This window comes from Hippoglossus hippoglossus, chromosome 2 (assembly GCF_009819705.1).
Source record: "Hippoglossus hippoglossus isolate fHipHip1 chromosome 2, fHipHip1.pri, whole genome shotgun sequence".
Classification (NCBI taxonomy): domain Eukaryota; kingdom Metazoa; phylum Chordata; class Actinopteri; order Pleuronectiformes; family Pleuronectidae; genus Hippoglossus; species Hippoglossus hippoglossus.
This window is the reverse complement of record NC_047152.1, coordinates 9,100,964-9,116,253: the sequence shown is the minus strand read 5'-3', so window position 1 is coordinate 9,116,253 and position 15,290 is coordinate 9,100,964. Positions and strand designations below refer to the sequence as shown.

The 15,290-nt window shown below is 45.1% G+C and overlaps 1 protein-coding gene and 1 long non-coding RNA gene across 2 annotated transcripts; both read right to left on the bottom strand.

Moving 5' to 3' along the window:
* Window positions 1–3,995: 3,995 nt before the first annotated feature.
* On the bottom strand, window positions 3,996–13,454 carry LOC117775134. Its single transcript, XR_004616194.1, has 3 exons — window positions 13,442–13,454; window positions 11,917–11,926; window positions 3,996–4,176 (listed from the first exon to the last, which is right to left on the bottom strand). It is a non-coding gene; the product is annotated as an uncharacterized LOC117775134 (long non-coding RNA).
* On the bottom strand, window positions 4,359–14,921 carry LOC117774620 (NGFI-A-binding protein 1-like). The gene is made up of 8 exons (XM_034607180.1): window positions 14,498–14,921; window positions 9,660–10,462; window positions 9,436–9,569; window positions 9,246–9,297; window positions 8,653–8,772; window positions 7,553–7,721; window positions 5,575–5,730; window positions 4,359–5,478 (listed from the first exon to the last, which is right to left on the bottom strand). The coding sequence occupies exons 2-8, from the start codon at window positions 10,458–10,460 to the stop codon at window positions 5,402–5,404; spliced, it is 1,509 nt and encodes a 502-aa protein (XP_034463071.1). The 5' UTR covers window positions 10,461–10,462; window positions 14,498–14,921; the 3' UTR covers window positions 4,359–5,401.
* Window positions 14,922–15,290: the final 369 nt, after the last annotated feature.

Below are 15,290 nucleotides of genomic sequence, written 5' to 3'. Positions count from 1 at the left end.
TCTTTATTTAAAAAAGGGTCCACCTCCAGTTATTATCTGTGACGTGCTGCTTATTTTGAAATGTATTCTGAATTGTGATCATCTTCTTGAATCAGTTTAATGCCCAGTGAGCCTCAGACTCTGCACATGTGTGGTCCTGCTCTGACACCGGGTGCTTTACTGTGGTACTGCACATCATCTGACTGGTGTCACTGCACAGCCGACTGGTCAGAACATCCTTTCTCTTCTGATCCACGAGCAGCAGGACACAATCGATACGTTTATAGAAGGTGCTTATAAATAGAAATGTAGATGAGCGGTGGTTTCTATGCTTCGTTTGGTTCTCGTCTGCCTCGTTTCTCCACGTCTGCTTTTACATGTGTGGAAAAAGATGCATCCGAAAACACAACAGACAATTTATCTTTGTGTTTGTAGTGTTTAAAATATAACATTCATTCTCTATTTCTAAATAAATCCTGAGCCAAAGGCTGTGATACATTATTCCTGAATTCGACCTGAGTCACGCAGCAGCTTAATGTTTGTGTCGACCTCTTTCGCAGTCCGGGGGAACTCTTACATCAAAACCTCAAAAACACAATTACTCACTGGAAAGTATTTTGTGTAAGTTGCTGAAGTTTTTACTTTTCTTCAGCTCCCAACTTTGATCTGAATGAAACTCCACCCACCTGGAGCTCCAAGTCGGGTAAATCAAGCCAACTGATGCTGACTAATGAAACCTCACATGGAGCAGGGAACTTTACCCAGAATCCTCTGCACGTTAACGGTGCAATAAGACAACTCATAGATAAATGACCTTAATTCACCAAATCACATGTTTTGAATCAATTTGACGTTTTACACACAGACGTCAAACCTTCTCATTACAGGAGCCTGTTATATCGTTTAAGAGTTAATTTCAGGGCAATGGATTTAATGTGAGTTTTGTTTGATTGTGTCATATTTCACCTTTATGCATGACACTTTGTTAAAGTGGTGGAGGTTTGCTTTGCTCTATATCGTGCATATGTCATATGCATGTTCTGTTTTTACAACAGAATCAAATCAAGTGATAGGTAATTACTGTTACTCAGGCAAAGTTATGTGAAGGAGCAGATTGTACTGGTTCCTTCTTGACCCTGGGGACTGGTGTATTCCATAATATGGGAGAAAAGACAAAGACTGGAGTGTTTAACAAACACATTTTCAGTCTCAAGACAGAAAGACAGATCTCTATCTTCACATTAGGCTGAAAAACTAAAGGATTTTCAAAGGAAGGCCTTTCTCTGCCTGTGTGTTTTTACCTCTCCAGTGTCTTCCTTAAGAACCCTTTCTAACTCCCACTTTTTTCCAAGCAACAGCAGCTTTCTAAGTTTAATTTTGCCCCAGAATCCCCTGTGAGCAGCAGCATTTTCCCTGCATGCAGCAGTAAAGAAGAAAACAAAAGAAGGAAGGAAGGGAGACAAACAAGGCGAATCCCTAACGAAGCTGCAGGGAGGAGAGGCGATAATTCACCAACACCCACACCTTCTCAAAAGCAGTCAGCTTCCTGCTCCTTTCAAAATGAGGGTGATGGGTGCGCTCGGCAGATCCCTCCCACGCTGCTTAGCGGCTGGCTTCCACCCACCGCCCGTGGAGCCGCCCACATCGGGCCGTTGCCACAGCAACACATCATCATCATCATCAGTGACTTGCACTGGAGGAGGAGGAGGACAGGGAGGGGAGGGGTGGCCGCTTGAGCGCCAAGCAGGGCTGCCACTGTGAACAGCAACCAGCGTGGGTGTTCATGAGCTGAGCCGTTCTCCAGAGAGAAGCAGTCTGCGTGTGTGTGTGAGTGTGTGAGAGGACGGGGGGGTGGTGGAGGGACTGGAGGAGAGAATGATGGGAGGTATGTGAGAATGACCTGCGTCACAGTGAGTCATCAGCCAGTTTCACAATGTGTTGATGTGACGCTGATGCAAATGGCCTGAGAATGGATTCATCTCAGAAACCAAGAGAAAAGAGAAGGAAACCGACCAGAGGCTCCTTTAAAGGAGGTGAACTCTGCTTTAAGTCCCTTTCATCTTCCCCTGTGTTTACATGGGAAACTCCACAAAACACTGCTTTGCATCTGCACACACACTCAGAGCTGCTGCTTCCCGGGGCCTTGCTCAAAGGCACCTCGACAGCTCGTAAAGCAAGCTGCGTGAGCCAGGATTCAAACCAGTAATATTCCAGCTCCTCCTCGAGTCCGACACTGGAACTCTGCAGCTCCTCCCTGCAGCCAGCAGCTAATATATAATCATGCACAACATGATTATCTCCAGTGACTGGAACCTGTTATTACTGCACTACAAAGAGCTGTTCTGCCCATTAGTCACTTAACTTGATATCTGACTTCAGCAACTGCCCCCAAATCATCATAAAGTGAAACTAACTGCAAACCACCTTTAGTTTGCGTCGGCTGCCCTTTGTTTACATCAACTTTAAACAGAAATCTTCACCGTCCAGTAATTTCTGAGGAGTTGGGTTTTTTCTATGAATCACTAAAGATTTATCTGTGTCCTCACGCATACTGGGAAAGTTTTAAAAGCTACTGTAAGTCGGTGTAACTGCGGCTAAAGGTCGGCTGTGTTCTGGCTTCAAACAACCATGAAGCTACAAAGAGGCTTCGGCTCATTAACGGCTTCTAGTTCAGGAAAGTCAACACCACAAAACTCTTGAGGAGCAACGACAGCTTCAGAGGGAAATCAAAGTGACATTGATCACAGAACGCACGGCACAATAGAGTTCAAAAAAATAAAGTTTAATGTTCATGTGCTGTATAACAAATAAAATATATTAGTGTTTAAAAAACAGGTGCATAACTAGGTGAAGCCTAATCTATCACTTTACAATAAACAGTGAGGAGGAGGGTGATCAGTGAGACGCAGGTCAGACACGTGCTGAGCATCGTACGACACAAACGGCCAGTGTTCGATTCCTTTTACTCCCAAACCACAGTGGCTTCATCTCCCAGAATCCACTTGTCATTTTAGCCACCGATTCTTTTTTCTTTTTCTTACAGCTGATCACAGCCTCAGATCCTCGTCAGGCTCGTGCCGTCGTTGCTGCTTGAAACAAAACAAGCTCATGGAGTTTTTTTGTGAAAAGAGCACAACGTCTTCAAAACACAAGCACAGTGCTCTCGTGCACTAAAAGTCAGACGACACAAACAGTTCCCGTGTTGCAGGTGAACTCCACCCGGATGACAGACGTACAGTTACTGAGCACAGAACAATGGATCCATACAATATGCAAAACCGACTTATTACTGACATAAATATTGCATTGGTGTGTCATTACGCTGAGTGAGACTAAACTATCTGCAGGGAGACTAAATCGAGTGGACGTTATCATCGTGTGGGACATTAGAGACATATTTACACACACAGAAACACAGTGAATAACACTTATTTGTTATGTATCTACCTCTAAACAGCAACAACACATCTTGGAAATCTGCACTGATGGATTAAAAACTGTTAAGAGCTAAGGCTAATCAACATTATCATCATGTAAAGCATCTTTTTTTTTTTGTATATACCAGAAACTAATTCCTCAATGACACTTAGGATTTCTTTTTTTTTGATTTTGCTCCACATACATAAACACCGTATTGACACCGAGAAAAATCTACAGCAAAGTTACACTGGACGAAGGAAAACCCCTGGTGGAGAGATTAGGCTAACACTACTCGTTATCATGGTTCTATTTACACAACACGCAGTACACGGGGATTTTACTGTTTGCTGCTGTTGTTGAAAACCTGCAATCTTTAGTATTTTATTGTGTTGAGTTGAAAGTTTTCATATTGAGAGGACTTCACTGGATCACCTCTCAAACACACACACACACACACGCAGGCGTCTTGATTCCTGAAATGATCCCTGTTCTCGTCGATGCACGGTTTTGGTTCAACAGCAGTGTTTTGCTAAATTACAAAGTGAAATGAACCAATTAGCTCGGGCCCGCGGCAAACCAGCCCGGCAGGCCGGCCTCAGCTGTTCTTCCACAACAGCTCCTGTACATCCTCCTCTGAAATGACCCCCCCATAAATATACATAACACAAACCAGGAGGACGGGGGGGGGGGGGGTTCATTTACCCCACTCCTCCTGTTTCCCCATTTGACGTGGATGACACAGAAGGGGCTGAATCCTGACTCAGTCTCCCGACAGTACTTCCGGACTTTAGCTCGGGGAGTCGGGAGAGAGACGGAGGCTCAGAGGTCGTGTGGCCATGAACACAACTTTCTTATTATATTTAAATGGCTTGTGAAACCAGCCACCGCAGCCTATAGGAATCTCACAGTTAGAACACATTGCATGACCACTATTATCATGTGGTGTCTGCTTTTTTTTATTTTTTACAATAAATATTCAGTTATTAGTCACATGTATAGTATCAATTGTCATAAAAACACAAGTAGCTGTGTTCCACCCTGTTTCCAACAGACGTTTAGTCTCAGCACCGAAGACAAAGTACAGGTGAGACTGACGGGAATAGTTTTCAGGAGACAAATGTTTCGACGTCCTGATGGAGACATTTTTAATTTGTGCAGTTAATCCTGAGAGAGTCTTTTCCCAACTTTGTGGATACTTGTAAAGATATTTGACTCCGAACCCTGGAACCATGAATATAGTTCTACACTCAACACGGACCTACAGGCTCAGTTGAAGCCAGGGGGTCACCTTCAGTTCCAGGATTCATCCGCTGAGAAACATGGAATCAATCAAATCTAATCTAATATTTGTTCTCATATTTCAATTTGAAACGAAGCTGGTTTTTGCTAAAGATCTAACGAGGAAACACTAGATTCTTAAAACACTTTGGAATTCAAAGTGTCAGGTTTACTATCGGCAGCAGCAGCAGCAGCAGCAGCTTCAGCCTCTAAAGAATGATCCCTGTGGGATACCCATGAATTGGTTGAACTGGGCTGAGCTCACTTCGCTGTGGTCCTGCAGCAACATTCCTGCCTTTTGTCTCATGTCTGAATCTACGCCCGAGTTAAGACTCAGCCCCGACGTCACAGCCTGCGACCCGGCGTCCAAAGAAAGCAACAGAAAAACCACCCAGGCAGAGGTAAAGAGTACCGACACTCTTAAAGGACATGTGAATCGAACATGTACAGTTACAGACAAAGACCTGCAGAGCACCGAAGGGCTCCTCCAACCTGCTCTCAGGTGCTTTGGCAAATACCTTTCAAAGTAAAACAACGAAAAAGACGAAATCAAAGAAAAATAAATGCTATTCATGAGGCAACATTGGTTGTTAAGGCTCTACTGTGGCTGTGCTTGCTTAGTATCTATTGACGGGTAGTAACTGCATACTGTCAAGTGTGAGTAGAATGAATTGGGAGTGGGTACAAGTTGGGTAGTGGGTATAGTGGGAGGGTGGGCGAGGCACTATGTGGAGTCTTCGGGCTCTGACTTGATGGTCTTCTTTTCTGCGCTGCTGGGCGCCCGCTGCGACGTCCCGTTTTCTGAAGAAGAGAGAAGAAAGAAGTTTAACTCAGACTCAGATCAGGTCTCTAGGCCTCTGCATGCTGGTTCATTTAAAATATAAGATCATCACAAACCTGTTGCTGGTGTTTTGGTCTCGTCTGTGTTGTTGTTGTTGTTGTTGTGGTTGTGGTTGTGATGACGCTTCAGTTCGTTGGCTAGCTGCTTCCCCAATGGGAGGTCACCTTCCTGCATGCTTTGACTCACCACCCGCAAGTTGATTGGACGTTCGTCTGGAAAAAAGATAAACAAATATTCCTTAAATCTACTCGCAGAACATTTGACTGTGACTAACTCAGGAAACTGAGGAAAGACCGTGAGGTGGAAAACACTGGAAAAACAAGTGAGTGTTCAGGGAGCTAAGATGTTTCATTTTAAATTCAACCATTCTTAAGAAAACATTCCATTTTTTATACTTAAGCTTTATGCTATACTATATAATACTATCCCATAATATACTTTATTCTATATACTTCACTATAACAGCTGTAAAAACCATAAAGAGAAGAATATGTCTGTCGGACGTAATGTAAACAAAAGCAGGTTCTATTCTTCCTGTCGTATTCACCATCAAATGAAATCAAGCAAATCCACGTCGGGGACAAAAGCAAACATCAGCCCAGATGTTCTCCCAGCGCTCACTGTGTTTGACATGTTCCCTGATAAACTCCCAGTGGGAACAAGGCGAGTGAAGCTGCTGATCCCTCGTGTTTGTCTTTTACTGCCTTTGAGAGCGAGAGAGAAAGATGCAGGGCGGAAGATCTCACTGTGGAACTATCGCTCTTTGTTTAATACCGACACACACGTGTTCATTGTTAATGTGGGATTCACCGGTGGCTATCGAGTCTGTTTTCATTCACCAGTAACAATGAGGTTTACTCTGCATATTATCTGAGTCGTTCCACTTTAATTTACGTCTGGATTCAATCACATTGTTGGTTTTCCTGACTTCTGTGTAAATTACATGAAATTAACCTTCAGCCGAATCAGGGTTTTTCTCAGGATTCTATTCATCATCACGTCTCATCACAGTTACAGAGCTGCGACGAATAATTATTATACAATCGATCAATTGTTTTGAATGTGAAATATCAGAAAACAGTTCAGTCATAAGTTCAGAAAATCAGTTCAGTCATAAGTGTAGGGCCATGAATTTAATTCCATTTGATTTATGGACTTTAATAACTCAGTCCACAAGGTTCAGGTTCTCTGCAGGTTTTTAGTGCGATAACAGACAAAAGACATGGAAGGAAACAAACTGGGAAAAGAGAAAGAGAGAAAAAGGGACAAATTAAGAAAAACAGTGAGAGTTTGAAAACGTCAAACTGCCGCAAGAGACAGTTTGAGACAAGAAGGAGAAAAAAGAAATGACAAATGACGGAGGAAACAGGGACACGAGGAAGAAAAGCAGAGAAGAAGAGGTGGAGGCGGGAGAGAGAGAGGGAGAGAGAGAGAGAGAGAGAGAGAGAGCCAGACGGAGAGAGAGAGACGCCCCCCTCCAGGCAACTGGCTGGAGGTAAACAGGCGTGGGCGTGATAATTACAGGTGCATTGTGGGATTTGTGGGAACAGCGTTATAATGAGCTGTCGGGAGTGGGTGAAGGAGGAACAGGATGAAAATGAGATGAGGCCCGGAGCAGGAGTCACATCCTGAATAATGATGTTTCTCTCTCTCACCTCTGTGGAGATGAAATAAATATAAAAATGGAGGTGAAGAAAGAAAAAAAAGGAAGTGACAGCTGCCGCGGCTGAGTGTGGAAAATCCTCCACAACCACAGAAGCTTCCTCGAGCATTTACGAGAGGAAATGAATCAAATTAGCAGAAACAGATCAAGTCAAATTAGAATCAGTTTCGCCTCAAAGACGCAACAATGGCGTCAATTTGGCTGAAGACGGCATGTTTTCCCCTTATTGGCCACAGGGGGCAGCAGTGAGCCGAGCATTTAACAACTAGAATTAAAATCTCGCGCGGAGAAGCCAAAGAAGACATTTATGGTTTGTTGGAATCACAGAACCTCTTCTGCCTCGTCGCAGCTTCGCCGGCCGGTCTCCTCACCTTGGTTGTCTCTGCTGGCGTCGGCCGCCGCTCCGTTAGTGTTCTGCACGTCATTGAGGTACTTTAGAGCGGCGGGGGGGATCCTCCAGTCCAGAGCCTGGAGTCGCTCCTGAACGGCGGCGTCCTGCAGGATCTCCATCTGCCTCGCCAGCAGACGCTCCAGCTGGATCTGAAGGACACAAACCATTTGAACTCTGAATATAGAAACTACAACAGCTGGTGTCATTATTAAAAAAGACTAATCCAGTTAGTGACGTGTGATTTTCATCCGCACTGGAATAAAACCGTCTGCTTATTGTCTGCACATCGCTGTCACTTTAAATCGTTGTGGGACGTTCAGACGCTCAGACGGTGTGAACGCAGCCGTGAAATCTCTTCTTCTCCTGAATGCGATTTCTGGAAATCACATCAAAATGACAAGTGTAGCTGCAGCCGCACAAAGTGATCAACCAGAATCCACACGCAGACGAGACACGTGTTCCACATGCACAGGGAAGTCGAGGGGCAAACGCACACACTCAGCACCGACGTGTTCTCTGGGTAATGAGTTATCATAAAGCTCTCCACCTACTCTCTGACTCTAATTAGGAACAAGCCGCAGCAGCAGCATGGAAACCAATAAAGACCATTAACTGGGATCAAACTGGATCCTGCCGCCACAAACATCTGCTGCTGTGGAAATCTGTCGCCGTCGCTGCAGCTGACGATTCTTTCAACTCCACAGCTGAGGTGCAGAAGAAAATCTGTGTCTTCACCTCTGATGAGCATCTCTCTGCATTTAGACATGAACTCAGTCGAGGCCCAAGAGGTATGAAACCACATCTAAATCCAGATTTGATGTGGATCTGCATCAAATTCCACACGTTTGAAAATATGGTTCCCCTAAACAAATAAACAGAAACGTTCTGTCTCACAATGTTAAAGAAAGTAAAAGACAATTCCAGAATCTGCTCCCTGATCCGGATCCCAACCGAACTTTACTGAGTTCTTTCCTGACGCATAACTCATCCTTCCACCAAGTTTCGTGGAAATCCGTCAAGTAGTTATTGCGAAATCTTGGAAAAGTGTTCGCTCAATATGCAAATTTAAAAGTGGCTCACCTGCAGATTCCTCCCGACGGTTTCCTCTCCTTTCAACTTGGCGCAGGCCAGCTGCTCCCTCAGCATCTCCTGCCGCATGTGGATGGCCTGCAGCGCCTCCTGGATGTCGAAGAAGTTCTCCTGGAGACGCAGAACACACAGAGGAACGTGGGTTTACGCTTCATGTCAGGGCTGAGTTCAAGGGTTCAGACCTTTTGTTTCTAATAATAATAGAATTTGTGTCGATGAGAACCAGGTGACAAACAAACTGTGGTTTTGGGGAGTTTGGGTTTTCTGCAGTAAAATGTCCTGAAAGTGAATTTGACAGGAAACTCCCTCCGTTAGTCAGTGGGCAGGTGTTGGTGCATGGTGGTTAAAGTCCCTGCAGCCGCCACATGTTTCCAATCAGCGGTTTACAAACTGAGAGGAGCCATTCACAGCTCAAAGACAACTCACAGCCAAGTGTCAGGAGATGAACAGTGTGAGGTCACTTTGTTCACTGCTCAAAACTACACAAAGCTGCGTCTGCCTGGATCCTCTCTACACTTCAGACAGTTTAGTACAGCAAAGGAAGTCAACGTCAGGAAGTCAACGTCACGCAGCAAAGAGCGTACCTCGGTTTTTATCCTTTTGGGTGACGGCTCGTCTCTGTCTCCACATCGAGACCTGCAGAGAAACATCAGGAAATAAATTACTTCAGGTCCAGAGAACCACTTTATACCTTTAATTTGAAATCTGACACTCATAGGACGGATGTGAATCACAGAGATCTGAGATCAGTGCCCAGAAGGCTCGAGCTCTTACTTGCTGGTGCGGTAGGTGTACTTGTACGTGACCTCTCTGGAAATCTGCCGGGCGAGTCCAAACAACTCGTCTCGACGTGTCAGCAGAGCCATGTCCCGCATACAGAGCTGAGCCGCCGCCTCGTTCACCGTCAGCTGCATCAAACACATGAGTCAATTCAGGTAACACACAGAATCTTAAGCCTCTGTGAGGAAAGTTCATTGAACAGGAAAACGTGTATGAACCTCGTGCAGCGTCAGGTGTTTGCCGTCCCTCCTCTTCGAGTCGAAGCGTCCGTAGATGGCGCTGTACTTACGAATCTCCTCCTCCCTTCGCGGGTCGTCGTCGCTCATCTCAAAGATGTGTCCGATCATCTTCGCCAACTTTTTGTTGTTCTTCAGTTGATCTTTGACCTCGGCCAGGTCTGCTTTAGGAAGTCCAGGAGCCATCCTGTCCACACACTCCAGCACCGACTGGACGGCGGCAGCATCCAGGGCCTCCAGGGCATCTCTGGGCGAGGACGGCGAGCCCAGGTCTGATGGCGACAGGCTGTGCTCGCTGTCGTTGCTGTGGCCCGACCAGAACCGCGCCTCGCTGCCGCCCTGCAGGGGCGACCCGGCCGACACTTTGTCCCGCGCCACGTCCAGCTTCCCGGGATCTGAGCAGGCGGCTGCGACGGCTTTGGGAATCTTGACGCTGGCGGTGTTGGCCCGGTCCTGAGCGTTGAGCAGCGTGGGCGAGCCCTCGGGCAGCTTGTACACGGGGATGCTGCAGACGGGCAGCGAGGTGAGCGGCTGGTTGAAGATAGCCGGGTTGGTGACCCAGTCGCGCAGCGCCTTCTGCAAGCGACGCACGTGCAGCGGCTTGCTGGCCATGCCGACGAGGGCCATGATCTCCAGGAACTCCTCCTCGCCGGCCTCGCACAGCTGCTGCACGTCATCGCCACCCTGCTGGATGAAGGCCTCGTAGTAGTACAGCAGGTTCGCTCGCTGCAGGATCCTGTAGAGCTGCAGCTCACCCAGGGTCCTCGGCAACACCGCCGCCATACCTGAGGGAGAACACGCCACACGTGGATTAGAAATCAGCGAGCAGCATTACACAACAACGTGAAATGGGGAATTTGCTGAGAGAAGATCATGATCAAGGCAATAAACATAAAAAGTATGAGAAGAATTAAGTCAAAGGTGTAATTACAGTTAAACCGGGTTAAAGAAGTAAAAGGTGCATTTTTAAATAACGAATCCAAACCTGCGCTCACACCTTCATCGGTTATTTCATGTCCCAACTGACTCTGAAACCAAATTATCACCGTGACCTGAAGAGGAGACACATTTCCACAGAAACGTACCGTACTCACTATTCCTGGCAGGTGCTGGATTTCGGTTTATCAGGCGTGAACAGGAGTGTGAAGAGGTTAAATACAGGAAGGATGAATTTTTAGCCTGAATGGCACCGACAGGATATTTGAGTCTTTTGCTTTGCTCGTACTTAATAATCTACATTTAAAAAACGTCTGAATGCAGGATTTAAAAACTACAAAACCTTCTTTCACAGGGCTCAGTCAGTCGTTCTTTCACCTACGATTAAGGGAAGGTATTTCTTACAGTGCTGCTTCAATGCACTGATAAAAAGCAGAAAGGTGGGATTTTAATGGACTATTCGAGCCGTCAGTAGTGTTTCCACATGCATTGGATTCCACACCAGCAGAAGCCTGTGATTACACTTCTTCTGGTTGGGATGTTTGGTTGTTCTCAGCTCGTCAGATCGTCTCCAATCGCTCACATCGGTGCCACCTCGAACTGAGAGCGAGCAGCAGAGGGGATCAGAAAGAGGCTTGTTCCTGACTCTTCCTATGTGCATGTGAGGCCCTGCGGAAGCCAGGCTGACAGAGGAGTGGCAGTCAGCAGGCCCGGGCTGCTGGGAGGACCACATGCCTCTCTCCACCCCTGCAGGATGTGTGGGTGGTGGGCTCGCCTCGCCCAGAATAGGCCCGGAGAGCCTCAGCCCAGGGAGCCAGGCAGGCCTCGACTCGGCCTCAGTGAAACGAGAGAAGACAATGACCTTATCCCATCTCTACCTCCAGCTTCATTCTCTAAAACAACCACGTCTACCACGAGCTTTAGCTGAACCTGAACCTGCCAAGTTAATCAAATCGGTCTCAGTCAAAGTCCTGGCACCGAAAAGTCCATCATTTCTCTTCTTAAACTCTAGTACTAGTTAAAGTAGGAATATATAAGTCTTTAATTTAACATCCTGGTCCGTGCAGATGGATTAAACCACACAACGTAAATGTGAGTCACTCAACAAACTCGTCAACAGTTCAATCTGATGAGTTTCCACCTATGTGCCTTGTTTACAACAAACCGGAGGGAGAGCTGAGAAAGAAAATGGTGATCCGGCAAAATCACTGTGGGAAAGATAGATCCCCCCCGGGAGGAAAGTTCAGCACGAAGCATCGAGCAGCTCCAGACGATCCAAGTCAGCGAATACGGGACTTTCAACTTTCAGAAAACTAATTTACCAAATTTGAGAGTTTGAGTCACACACACACAAACATTTAGGAGAGTTTCAACCAGAGTATAAGATGTAAAGAGGATTACACTGGACAAGATATAGAAATACAACCATGATGGTGTCAGTATATCATGGAAGGTAAATAGTTCTTTCTTTTCCTGTTCACATCTCTGCAAGTTTCATCCAAACATTTAGATTCTGTCCCGATCTGGATCAGGGTCCGGCTGCTGAGTACGAACCGAGGACTGTTTGAACAACGTGACGTCCGATTACGTCTCGAGACAAAAGATCAGCTCTGAACACTCGCACTCAAAAGGTGGACAATAGTTTGCCATCGCAGAGAAAGGTGAGACCCAATGAATCATGGAAATACAGATTACACCTTGTTCAACCTGTTTGCACATGTTCAATCAATTTTACACAAGTGGGGCAATAAAGACTTGAACCTTAAAAGTGAAAGAAGTAGTGCAAAGAATTAAAATAAAGCTTAAATGAGACATTTTAATTCTTTAACTTAAGTTTCTAAAGTTTAAATTCATACTTTCACACCTCTGCCATAGTTTATTAGTTCACAAGGTCATATTTTACATATGGATCAATGGATCTTAGGAGTTACCAAGTTTTGTAATGTTCAGTATTTAGTTTTTATTTCCTCCTGCAGGTTCTGGAGCTTCTCGTCTCCTGAGTCTGTTTCTGAGAGAATCGTCAGTTACGTCTTAATCTTAACAAAGTTTGAACGAACATCTCGGACTCAAGTTGCTTTTGGGAAACAACGTTCCAGCTCATCTCCAAATGCAGAAACATTCATGGTTTCGATCAAACGAGTCTGAAGACAGATATCGTCCAGTGTCAGAGTTAAGAGCTTTTACCTGGTCAGATTTTTAAATGCAGCCAAAACAATCAGTCAATTAATCAGCAAAATATCTGATAACGACTTGATCTCTTCTTCTTTTGTCTTAAATGTGAGAGTTTGATGCGTTTTCTTTGAGAAACAGTCGACAGCAAATTGAGCATCTTTGGGTTTTGGACAGAAAACCAATGTGAATATGTCACAAAACAATTAACTAATTAACAAAGAAAACACTTGGCAGATTAATGGGCTTGAGAGCCGCAGCCTTGAGTACGACAACACAACCGAACGAGGCTGTCACTTTGGCACAGACGCTGTTTTCTGCTGCTTTACAACAGATCTGTGTGTGAACTGAATGACTATATTTAGCTGCAGTGTAAACGTGTGTGTTGCAGGTGAAATCGTCCGTCAACAAAGACAAACCTCTGCTGGGGAACGAAACCGATCCTGGCGGCTGCAGCTTTAAAAGAACCTCAACGTGTTCTGAGACGGGATCAATTTACTGTATTAGAGGAAAAACAGCTCCAGTGATGTCCAGTGTGTGTGTGTGTGTGTGTGTGTGTGTGTGTGTGTGTGTGTGTGTGTGTGTGTGTGTGTGTGTGCGTGTGTGTTCATCATCCGTCTGCACAAACACTCTCAGACTCCAACCGCCTGCCATCATACTCCAGTTTTATCACAGCAGACGTGTGAGTGTGTCCTGGGTGTAAAAGGCGGCTGTGAATGGCAGCTTCTAAATGAAGCCCTGCTTCACAAAGCGAGTTGAGCGAGTTCAGCTTTTCACCTGGAGAAGCAGGGCTCACTGGCACAATGGCACCAACACACACACGCACACGCACACACACACACGCACACACACACACACACACACACACACAATGAAGGCTGGTGTGTGGTTTTCCAGGTGAAGTGGCACGCCGGCGTTATCTCTGCCCTCCCACAGAGAAAACCAGGATTCCTTTGATTTGACTGTAATTCAAGGGGAATTTTCCAGTTTCTCAGAGCAGCAGCATAAATGTTTTAATCAATAAATCATCACTATGACCTGGTCACCATGAGTTTATACAGCGTGAGTGTGTGTGTGTGTTTCAACATCATATTTATCACAATAATTGAGAGAATATGGCTGTAAAATATCTTTAGAAATAACTAAAATCATGTGAAATACCAGTAATTCTCCTACAGCAACTTCTAAATGAAAGTTTACACTGACACAGTGACGCCTCGTGGTATTTTAACATGTATAATATTCATATAATATACATGTATCCGGCCATAATGCTGCTTTACTGTATTTCCATGTCATAGTATTGCGACGGTGACCCAGAGCTGTTTATGTGATGACGAGTTCTGAGCTATTTTTATCTCCTTTGAGGTATTTTCTGTATTTTCTTAAAACGGCACATTCATTCTAAACACATATAATATATATATAACAATCAGGAGTGTTGTTCTTTGAGGTGTGTGTGCTGCTCAGTAGTGAGTTAATAATGGCATGTGGCGCTGTGAGCTATTTTTAAACCCACTTTAATATTTCTTTTAGGCATTTATATCTCTTATAATAAACACACACACCATTCAAACAGGCGCAGGGTTTGCAATTTGGATTATTTCATCTCGCTATGATGAGAGTTCCTGTGCGTAAAAGTGAGATTTCAAAGCACTTCCTATAATATTCCTGCAGAGACATGCAGGATTCAATCCGGGTCTAATCTTGCCTACCTGGTGAGTTTTTGACCCCCTTCGGTTCGCCCTGGTCCGGTTCCTCTTCCTCTTCCTCACCGTGTAGCACCACGAACCCCGGGAGTCAGTTTGAGGAGATTCCCACAGCGAGAGCCTGGTGCGTAAAAAATGGAAAAATAGTGTCCAAGACGCAGAAGATATGAAGCCAAAGAGGATTCTCTTGTCTTTTCTTGCTCGCGCCGAGCGTCACTCGTTCTTTCTTTCTTTCTCTCCTCCGGGAAAACTTTTTCTTTCTCCTGCCGTTGAGAGAAAAGAGAGAGAATCAGTGAGGAGCCTCTGACCTTCGTGCGTCTTTGGTGCGTCTTGTTTCCTCCAAGTGTGTGTTGCGTGCGAGCCCGCGTATGGAGAGTGTGTGTCAGTGCGTGCGTGAGCGTGTGTGAGTGTTTGAGTCCTCTCTCTCTCCCTCCACTCCCCTTCACTTGTCACCACCGTCAAGACACACGCACGCACTCACACACACACTTCCGCCAGAGGTAATGAAGTAAAAGCACCAGGAGGAGGATGCGTAAAGGAGAATGTGCAGGTTACAACTTTTAAACATGCAGTGATGCTAAACGTACTTAAATATTATATTTGTATTTATATGGTAAAGATAATGTATAGTTTTCTCTTTGATTTAGATTCCACTCCAACATTTAGGTGTCTTTCTCTTTCCAGATCCAAAACACTTTTGCCAAATTTACCAACAATAACAATAAGGAAATTAAAATGCACAATAGAATAAAATGGAACAAAAAAGCAAATCAAAGAAGATAAATTATGAAGATTTATT

What these genes read in the sequence shown, in the direction of transcription:
- LOC117774620 (XM_034607180.1), bottom strand. Translation starts at nt 10,460, where the DNA reads ATGGCGGCGGTGTTGCCGAGGACCCTGGGTGAGCTGCAGCTCTACAGG. An exon ending in TACACCTACCGCACCAGCAA is followed by an intron (nt 9,298 to 9,435) that starts GTAAGAGCTCGA and finishes GTTTCTCTGCAG; the next exon opens with GTCTCGATGTGGAGACAGAG. An exon ending in CGCCAGCAGAGACAACCAAG is followed by an intron (nt 5,731 to 7,552) that starts GTGAGGAGACCG and finishes TCTTTTTTCCAG; the next exon opens with ACGAACGTCCAATCAACTTG.